The sequence below is a fragment of the Nymphaea colorata genome, chromosome 13 (assembly GCF_008831285.2).
Source record: "Nymphaea colorata isolate Beijing-Zhang1983 chromosome 13, ASM883128v2, whole genome shotgun sequence".
NCBI lineage: Eukaryota > Viridiplantae > Streptophyta > Magnoliopsida > Nymphaeales > Nymphaeaceae > Nymphaea > Nymphaea colorata.
In genome coordinates this window covers 5,404,974-5,415,784 of record NC_045150.1, presented here as the reverse complement: position 1 = coordinate 5,415,784, position 10,811 = coordinate 5,404,974, and the positions used below count along the sequence as shown (strand labels likewise).

Below are 10,811 nucleotides of genomic sequence, written 5' to 3'. Positions count from 1 at the left end.
GATAACATGATGTATGGTAAGAGCAAAAAAATATTTAACATTTTTGTCATTTACATTAGTTCACATTTTTTTCTTTTTATTTTTTTTCTCAACTATCTATCTAATTCATATGAACAAGACTAGATAACTGGGTGATTTTGAAAAATTAGAGTCATGGTTACTTTATATATATCTATATATATATATATAGTGTTGTAAATATTGAAAATAATCAAAAGACACAACATTTGAAAAGTAAAAGAATTTTACTAAAAGTAAATTATTTGTGAAGTCAGTTCTCAGCAAAATGATATCTTCTAGTATCTTTTGGTATCTAATAAATAGGTGCTTAATGTTTTCCCACAATTAGCAAATCGCAGCATCATAAAAGAAAACAATAAATTGAAGAAATAATCTCGCCAAATAACAGGGGTTGGATCTCATTTCCCGGAAATCTTATTGAATGATCCGGGTTTTTTTCTTTCTTTTTCTTTTCATTTTTTTAAATGTAGTTTTAGTAAAATAATGTTGTAAATTGGTTTCTAATTTAAATTTGTTTGAGGGGCTATTTAGAAAAACTTAAACTAAAATGAACATTTTAGTAAATACTTGTTTTGTTGTGGGCCGATTTTGTAAAATTCAAGGAGGGGACGGTCGCCTGGGCCTCCTCTCGGGGGAGGGTTTGAGAGAGCGAGAGAGGAGACAAGGAGACAGGGAGATCGGGAGAGAAAGAGCGGGAGAGGTGAAGAGAGAAAGAAGGAGAACGAGTGAGAAGAGACGAGGGAGGAAGAGAGAAAACGAGAGAGAGTGAGAGATAGAGAAGGAAAAGAGGATCGTAGAGAAGGTAAGTTTACTGCATTTGTTTCCTTCTTCAATTATTTTTTAAATTTCTTCTAAGATTAGAAGCTTGAATCTCTTAATTGTTAGTTTGTGATAGAGAATCACGATTTCCTTAGTTTTAGCGTGGGATTGATCGTGGATGTGATATTTTTGTCTATAGAGGGCTGCATGGTCATACGGTTGAATTTTTGAAGGCTGTTTTTAAGAGTTCGGGTATTGATGGCTAAGGAAGAAGTTTTGAGCATAGATTGTGGGATACGAGAGAAGTTTCAGTTCTGTGTTAGTTTCAGATGGGGCTGAAGCTGCACGGTTCCTTTTTGGGTTTTAATTAGAGTTGATTTCAAAATGAAATGGGGCTTTTATAATCCTGTATGAGCTGGACTAAATGTAGGTGAATATGAGAAGATTGGGCAGCGTATTTGAAGGGTTATGGTTGGTGAGGCTGCTGGTGATGTAAGGGGATTGGGTTTTGACCTTTAATCAAGGATAATAACTGAGTATGTTATTGTTTAGGTGGGCTGGATCGCGACACCGTACCCAAGGACGTGCCTGGAGTATGGTATATCTAAAATACATATTTCTGATTTATTTGGTTTGCGATTGCATGGGTTGTTATGTTTGGACCTGCAATAGATTGTTATCACAGCTGAATTTTAAATGTTTGTTTACGAGCTATTTCATTATTTGATGTACATATCATGAATAGATAAATATAGCAGATCTAGCATGTTGAGCCTTTTGCTTAACAATGATTTGTTAAGTTATATGTTAAACAGATTTATTAAGATGTCATAGCTATTTGAAGCTGTTTAAAGCATCTTTTATGGGTATCTCATTATTTTTGTAAAGGCAGCTATTTTAGAATTATTAGTAGAGGCTGATCTATGTGAAAGCAGACAATTGTAATGAGAAGACAAAGTTATTAGAATGTTCATAAAATTCTTCAGCAAGTCTTTATTGTGACTGGCCCCAAATGCTTCCTAAGGGCCGTGACCAATGATAGCCCGCAAGGAGCCAGGAGTAAGTCCTCTATTAAAAAAAGGAAAAAGAAAGAAAAAGATGGTCACTAATTGCAAGATTCCACAAAGGGGCAAGTCCTTTGAGTGTGGGACCTCAAGTGGAGAGCAAGTCTCTCTTGAGGCAATAGAGTGAACTTAAGTAAGAGATTGATATGTGAAATTTAGAGATCCAATAGCAGACAATTAAGTTTTAAGCTCAAAACAATGCTAAGAGATATTCTTGAAAGTTGTTTATGTAGTGTTATCTCTTAATTGTTGATGAGTGTACTTGCTTTCAATTGTTATGATCTTACAGTTCTATGCTCGCTGAGTTAGTAGGACTCATTCTTTTGTATTTTCTCTTTTTCAGCTGAGCAAGATCGAGTCTTCTGAGCAAGCAGCTAAACATCAGTTAGATCTAAGCCTCTGAGTTCCCAGCGTAATAGGTACAAACTAGATCCATGTTTATTGATTATGCATTGGATATCATGTAGAAAGTAGCCGTTACACTTCTCTTCCAACGCATATTATCAGTTTTGAATTGAAATTGTATTCTAGTGACCATTAGATTTTGAATTCTGTAAGAAAGTTACTGTTTTCTCCTCACCTCCTGGAGCAGCGGGTGACATCTTTGGTCTAACGTAGTTGCTGGAACTTATCCAAGAAAGCTTGCAAAAGGGGGAGGGAGATATCAATCCGTGAGAGTGTGTCAGAGAGCTAAGAAATGTTGCTTGCTGTTCTCTTCTCAAACTCAGAAGGAAATATTCTGCTGGAACGGTAATCCTTCCAACTGTTGCTTGCATTTCTTGTAAAGTTTTCTTGTGGTGATTCGTTGGATCTGCATCGATAATTCGTTATATGGCTTGGTTTTCTTCAAAATTTTGTCGATTTCTATTATTTGGTTTGAAAGCTTCCCGTTGTTGGTGAGCGAGAACAGAGGTTTTTTGGATGGTTTTCCTTCTTAGTAGGAATTGTCTAGATGAGTAGTTTTCTCGGAAGAGATAATTGCACAAACCAATGGTGATGCGTGCTCATAGAACGGTTGATTGTGTTGAACTCTAGCACACCTGACATCTCTGCCCAGGTGAGGGTGCATTCTTGAAAAAGACAAAAACTAATTGAAGCTGGGGTTTTTTAAGCCATGGTTTTGTTTATTTATTTTTTCGAGTCTGGTATTGATTAACGCTATTTTATGAAAATCCCTGTAATCCCAACTTCGTTCATCAGATTTTTTTTAACATGAAAACACATCACATTTTGAGAAATGTGAAAGGGAGAATAAAATGAAGATACATAGGTGTTTGATAAATTATTGCTATAGTACCTCTTAGAGTTGCCTCATCTGTAATCTGTACAAACAGGATTAAGTTGGCCTTGGCTAATACGATGCTGAGCTTTTCAGTCATGGTCTTGTCAAAATTAAGGAAATGTCAGAGGGACACATGGCCTACGTTGTGAAGTAACTAGGGCATTATCCTCATCATCTAATGGTCATTGACTGACCATAGGATCTCTTTATAAGTATAAAGCATCATTTTGCTTTCCATTGCCATGAAAATTCTTATGTTTTATCTAGGACAAGCACTAGAATGCTTTTGCTACATTAAGATGACGATTTGACAGAGCAAGTTTTCTAGTGAAAGAGTAGGTAAATTTATTCAATAAGAAACTTTCTAGACAGACGTGTCCTTATGGTTAAGTTTACTGACTTTCCTGAACTTTTTCCTTCAGCTAGAAGTGTTTAGAGTTTAGACTAAGTTTCCTGATTTTTAGGAAATACATGTGCTTTAAGGATGGTTTTGCTGAAGATAAAGATGATGCACTGGTAACCATTTTATCAATTATCCCTAATCTATTGTAACATAAGTTTTAACATAAAGTCTCTTATATATGTGTATATATATATATGCACATGCTTGTATATCACTTCATCCTGACTTAAAATCTAGCTATTGTGTGTGCATTGTTAGCAGCTTCTAATTTTTATGTTGGCCATGTTTTGGTATTGGATATTGTACAGTTAAAAGGGTTAATAGTCGAAATTTTACTTAGCATTATTTGAAACATGTAGATTAGTTAATCTGTGTTTGTACTTTGTAGCAACTAATGAGAGGCAAATTGTCATACAATTTTGCGGTAATATCATTACATCTTTTTAGGTACGTCAAGAGGTTTGAAAGCAAATCATGTGATTCTACTTTCTTTGGTGTAGGTTTCATGGTGTTCCTGCAGAAGAACGATTACACTGGAGATCTTTCTTGGTGAAGTTAGGAGCAGACAATCTTGAAGGTGCAAAAAATGAAGAGCTCCTTGTGGCTTCACATAAGTATGGCAGTCTTTTCTTAACAATCAAACCATGCACTCTAAATATGCTTAGATTTATCCCTTGACAAGTTCAGTTTTAGATTTGTTCTAAATGTTAGTTACAAATTCTTTCTTAAAAGTTGTTAGTATAACCAACTGCCAGAAATACTGTTTTAGGATTTTTATCTTTGTGGTTTTCTTCAGGGACTGATTAGGAAGCTTGGGAAATATCAGGATTTCAAAAAAACTAATTAATATAAAGAATAATGAACAAAATTATGAAAAAGTTGAAGTTTTCTACTATTTTTTATAGAAACGTTGATAAAAGTTTAAAATTGTTAGTAACATATTAAAAACCTTGAAAATTTTAAGATATACTTTTTCTTGAAAAGACAGTTGTTTTTTTGTTTGTTTTTCAAATATCTCAATTGTTTTAAGTTTTTTGCTCTTATTTATGTTCTTTTAACGTGATATTTTGAAAAAAAAAATGGTGATATCTATGAAAACGGTACTAATTGTGCAATGCCTTGTAAATCAGCAACCAATAATAAACGTCAAAGTCCAAAGCCTTGAAAATAGTGAGTTTCAAATCTCAAATCAACAAGAAAGGTTCAGAACAACCTATTCACACAAGAAGCATATCCAATGTGTGCTATGCAGAAGGCAAAAGTAAGAAAAGAATTTTTTTGAAGAGAACAAATGGCTGAAATTTCCATATTATATAACGGGCAAAACTCTCAGTCTCACATATAGAATAGTAGGACCAAGCTAGCCATTAGGAGCTAGCTGACAGTTAGCCTGGTCAAGTCAAGGACTATCCTTGACTTGACAAATAGAAAAATAAAAATACATAAAAAAGAGTGCAAGTTACAAACAACGGCAGATACATATATATGTATATATAGGTTTTTGTGTGTGTGTGTGTATCTATGTATGTATGTGTAGATAGAGAAGCTCAAATCCTTTGGCTATCCATCCATCTAGATGTCTTACACATGCAGCCTGAGATTCCTCTCACACTTATGGAGTTACGGTGCTATCGCAGAAAGTTTGTTAAGAAAATGATTGAACACGTGGAGAACACAATTGCCTTGGTAAATGAACACGTAATTTGAATTTTTGAGGCCACACAGAGAAGATAAATTGTACTCCTTAAGTAGTCCGCTCTGACAAAAATGGGGCAATCCATTTTTTTATGTTTATTCACTTACAAAACGTATGAGTCTGGGTATGTAGATCAAACTCTGACTAGCATAGCATAATTTTTGTGGGTTGTTCCAAACTATCCATGTGTTCCCATAGTTCCTTAAGCTTGTTATTGAAGCCATTGTTCTATTGCTCGCTTCAATAGAATGCAGGGAGAACTTGTTTTTGCATCTCTAGGGTACGAGACTTTTTCCTAAACATACATAAAAGCTAGTTCTTGAGTTTCTATTGTTGAGATCTCCTCCTCAGTCAACAACAATAAAATTCAACTATTCAAGTGAGGATGATGATGAAAAAAAAAAAAAAAAAGAAACTCCCTTATTGACAGTTGCTTTCATATATCTAATGATCTTCAACACGGCACATGTGTGAAGTGAGAAGCGAGCATGTTGAAATTTACATCCTATATGGACTGCATTAACCATATTAGGACTATTGATGCTAATAGAAGTGATCCAACAAGTTGCCTATATGGACTTGGATTATCCATACGAATACCATATTCAACTTTCATCTTCATTCCAATAATCTTTGGGGCTTCTACAACTTTATTACCTATTGTTTGTGACATTCCAATAACATCAAAACTCTAAAGCAAGTATCATCTACATATAAGAAAATGAACCTATGAAACCAAGCTTTGGAAGCTTGCTTAAGCCAGATTGAGTTTTTCTTAGTCAAATAACTTTCCAATGCGAAGCAGGTGGTCTTCCATACATACTTTATCATTTAATTCTCCATTCAAAAAAATATTTTCAACATTTATTTAGAAGATGTTTTATATTTTAAATGATGCAATAGAAACAGTAGTTCTTATGGTTGTCATTCTTGCTAAAGGAGGAAATGTTTTTTCACAACCTATTGTATATCTTTGTGTATACCATTTGGATACTAACCTAGCTTTGTGTCTTCCTAGAGATCTAATACTTTTAGTTTCTATTTTATAAACCTATCTACATTCAATGGTTTGCTTTTCAATGGATAAAACTTGAATTTCCTATGCTTTAGAATATTCAGGAGCATTTAGTTCAGTTTTCGTAATTTTTCCCATTAAACTTGTCTTTAGCATAATTTTAATTTGACGGTACAAGTAAGAATGTATAGCAAGATGCCTAACTTTATGTTTATGTGAAAGAGTCGTAAAAGACAAATCTATTTGGAATTCTGGATATTTTTCCTTTTTTCTAAGAGTTGGATGTGTATTTTAAGTTCCTAAATTTGATTCCTATGATGATCATGAGTTTCTTGAGGTAGTTATGGATTTCTTCTAGAATAAACAATAGGATTATTACGTATTTCACTTTGAGAATGCATTTGATTAATTTCATGTTCATGATTTTCGTCTTGGTTGAAGCCAGAATACAATCATTTCCATATCTAAAAGTTGGTAGAATAGAAAATAGTAATCCACAATCTCATTATTTGTCTTAGGCTTAGTAATTCCACTTTCATTTTCAATAAAACTAACATTTCTTGAGTAAAAAAATTATTATTTTTGACTTCATGACACTTAAGTTCTGTTTACTTTGATTTGGTAGTGGGAACTCAGTTCATTTGATGGTAGGATCTGAATTCATCTAATGTTATCTGAACCTGTATGCAGTTACATTATATCCAACTGGTTCAGGCTTGGTAATGCTTGGAAAGTACTTGAACTTTCTTTCTCCCTGAAGATTAACCGTCAGGGTAGACATGGACTTGTTTTAGCAACATTAGGAAGTTAATCATAAAGTTGGTCGACCTTAATATCCTTTATTTGTTCAGCTGTTATTCTGAAGCTTGTGTAGTACTTTCATGGTCATGCATCTGCAGTTCGGCCACCTTAGCCTCATTTCTTGAATTGTGAAATTTTTTACATTCGGCAGTCCTTAATTAGCGAACTTTGTTGGGTGTCAATCATATTTTGTCAACTATTGAGTGACAAAGTCCTATTTTCCCTCAATGATCTCAATCATATTTACTAAGTTATGCAATACCTGATTTAGTATGTGAGTTTTATATTCCATTAGTTATATCTCCTGGATCACTATACAAGTAAATTAATTTATCTAATTGTCATTCTTGATATTACAGGTCTGTGTATATTGTTTATACTATGCTTGGAGATGTCTGCCTTTTTGTGGTTGGGAAAGATGAATACGACGAACTTGCATGTGAGTTTTTCAAACATGTTTTTCCTTTCCAAAATGTACTCATGTCGTTGGCGCCTTAGTGGTCCTCTTGCAATTAAAGCTCTAGTTTTATTAACACCAGAGATAATGAGGTCGTCCATGCAGCCAGGAAAATTTGTGACTCGCTCAAGTGAGTAAATTCTAATTTTTTCTGGTTGGCTACACAAATCAAGTAAAAGGGGGTCAGTAATTGGTTGTGAATCTTTGTGATTCCGGGGTGCCTTATATATGGTATGAACATAAGCATCATGCAAGGTTATCATTTCTGAAACTTGCATCTGGGGTCCCTACTTATTCTTAACAATGTCTTACTGGACTTAGGGACTTGAACACGATGAGGTTGTTGTACTGACGAGTGACGTCTTTTTGTTGTCTGAGCCTCAGTGACAGAAGTCATATTTGCAATAACTTCTTCAGTAAAGGATGTATGTGGCAAACCCCCCACAGAGCGCCTCTTTCTGGACAAGTATGGAAGGATCTGTTTATGCTTGGACGAAATTGTGTGGAAGGTTTGGTTTCTCTATGTCAAAATAGTGATGGTTATGGTTTTGAGTTGCCTGATATGCATTAACTCTAGTTTTCATTTGAAAGTCCAATATTAGGAAGATTATTGTTTCTTTTCTAAGGTTGCAATTCTAAAAGATTGAATCTATTTGTGGAACTTGACACTCATATTTTTACTTCGAAGCATGCTTGTCAGTTATAAGATAGATGATTGGGCTATGGCATTTTACTGCCAAGTAAACATTAGTACTTTATGCCTTCAATAGGTCCAGCAGAAAACTACATCTTGTCAGGACCTATATATATATATATATATATAGATAGATAGATAGATAGATAGATATCCTAACAACGCAGTGTGTTGTGACAACTGGGACAACCCCTTTGTCTCTCGTTAAATGCTCAATGCTCAACAATGAGCATTTAATGGGAGTGGTTTGGTTTTGAGTTGTTATAGATACAACATTTTTCACTTTGTAGACGTTCAATCTGCAAGCACCAATTCTGTTATTTCATCTTGTCCAAATCAAAGGCAGAGTGACAATGTCTACTTTTTCTAAAATAAAAAAATATTTCTCGTTCTTCAAAAAATGTTCAAAATTTAAAGTCTCAGAAATGTCCATGTTAGGATTTCCTTATTGCGATACAACTTTTTTCTCTGTCCATTAAAGCATGATGGGAATATCCTTTTAGCTTCTTATGACATTTTCTGTTCCGATATTTTATCATTTTAAACATTTTTTTGAGGGGAGTAGGAGTCATAAATCTGTTGACAAAAGTACTTTAATCACCTTATTGATGAATGAATATATGATATTGCTTGACTAATGCCGAGGGCTGAAGAGCAGATCTGCTATGTTTCCTTTGTTTTTTCTTTCTTAGGTTTTGTGTGTCGTACTAATTTTTCTCTTCCTTCATCTATTTTCTGTGCTGTTTTGAAGGGACTGTTGGAAAACACAGAGAAGGACAGAGTGCGAAGGCTTATCAGGCTAAAGCCTCCAACCGAGGTCTGAGTGTATACTCTGGAACCTCTGTATGGATGTATCTGGGGCAGGTTTAAGGCCATTTAGTGAACGTTGAGCATTGATCTGATCAAAGCGAATAGTTGATCACGTGATTTTAATTGTCAACAAGTAATTTTTTTTTTTTTTAGAACTTGCCCAATATGTTGCATGATTATATGTTTCTTTCGTTGTGACTGTATGGGAATTGAATACGCTCACGCCTGTTGTTTAAATGTTTTTTAATAAAAAATAACCACGCAATAGGCTGTGTGCAATATGAGTAGCTGCTCATAAAACTTCAGGAGACTGCAAACGAGTCGTCTGCAGTTTTTTTTTTCCCTTGATATTGCACGATCATTATTTCTCTCAGTGCATGCGATAACTAAATGCACTCAAGAGGTGTAGTATAACCCGGCGGCAAGGTGGTTCACATTTAAGGGTTTGAAGTTCAAATTTCATGGGTCATTTTCATGTTTCGTGATTTTTGTATGTAACTGGTAAATGGTTATAGACGGTAAATGGTGGCAGTGCGACACTGGAAGTCCACTTACTCAGAAATGGTTGCTGTTGTGTGAATATTTTTTTTAAAAAATAAAATAATAACCCCACACTAGGATGATTGCAGTAATGGCTCGATAAAGCTGCACCATAGCCGTGAAAAGAATAGCCGCTTATGTGATTTTAAATGTCACCACAAGTTCGTGTTTTGAACTTGCCCAACATGTTGCATGATTGATGACCATGTATAGGAATAGTGATAATATTTTTTCATAAAAACTAACAATACGCATTGATATCTGTAGACTCTTGAATCTAGTTTCCTTGATGTAGAAAGTCATAAACGGTTAAAAAGTATTTTCATACTGGATTTTTTAGATCTATAAGTTATGCTTCTAAATGTTGAAATTAGAACAGTTCCGATGACCACTAGGTGGGACATGTACAATCATCTACGGAAGAAAGGGCCAAGTTGTAAGTTGTAGTAGCATATGGAAACTGTTGGTGGCTGTGAATGTTCTCACACCCACTCTCTCTTTCTCTTTTTGTGTAGTTCTCAACATGCCAATTGGTGCTGAAGCCCATACTTGCTCTCTCTATCTTCTTATTGAAACCCTTGGCAGCTGATGATGCATGAAATGCATCATATTTTTATGTCATTGATAGGATTTTAAGGTTAAAATTCCATATCTTCATTGCTTTTATTGATAAGAGGTGATGTTTCAATTTGGTCTAAAATGGTGCTAACATGGAGAAGATACCAAATTTTTAGTGTTTTTTAGCAATTTGATAGGAGATCTGGCTCCAAGAGTTGCTAGTGGAGGGTTCTCCATAGTAGCTCTTTCCTTCCAGCCGGTTTGGTGAGGATTATCCCTGCCGGATTTCCATCTTCCTTAACCAGACCAGCAGTCTAGTGTTAGTATAGAGCCCTTGTGGCAAACAAAACAACATGTAATTGTTCCATGAATATGGCTAAAAAATTAGAGCTAGCTAGCATAACGATGAAATACTTTAAAAAGTGTTTTATAAATCTGCTTCAAAATTATAGGTAGGGATGTCAATATATCTAATTTGGATTGGATATCCAATCAAATCATTTCGAAACATTCAGATGTGGAAAAAAAAATTTAATATCTGATTAAGAAATTGGATCAGATTTAGATTTAAGAAATGACATCGATCGGTTTTGGATTCAAATATACATAAAAATCTGATTGGATTCAGACACAGCTTCAGATAAAATTTATTTTTAAACAAACATCCTATATGTAACAATCTTACATTTTGAAAATTGACCAAATTCGGTT

General features: G+C 34.5%; 1 protein-coding gene across 4 annotated transcripts; it reads left to right on the top strand.

Annotated features, from left to right (window-relative positions):
- Positions 1–653: 653 nt before the first annotated feature.
- LOC116266594 (uncharacterized) lies at positions 654–9,283 on the top strand. Of its 4 annotated transcripts, none has more exons than XM_031647860.2 (8): positions 654–823; positions 1,333–1,378; positions 2,188–2,263; positions 2,463–2,594; positions 4,030–4,143; positions 7,401–7,480; positions 7,883–8,007; positions 8,944–9,283. In XM_031647860.2, the coding sequence occupies exons 4-8, from the start codon at positions 2,542–2,544 to the stop codon at positions 9,013–9,015; spliced, it is 444 nt and encodes a 147-aa protein (XP_031503720.1). In that variant the 5' UTR covers positions 654–823; positions 1,333–1,378; positions 2,188–2,263; positions 2,463–2,541; the 3' UTR covers positions 9,016–9,283. The 4 variants fall into 4 exon arrangements, with proteins under 4 accessions (XP_031503720.1, XP_031503722.1, XP_031503719.1 ...); XM_031647859.2 differs by having other exon boundaries at positions 655–823; positions 2,437–2,594; XM_031647862.2 differs by lacking the exon at positions 1,333–1,378.
- Positions 9,284–10,811: the final 1,528 nt, after the last annotated feature.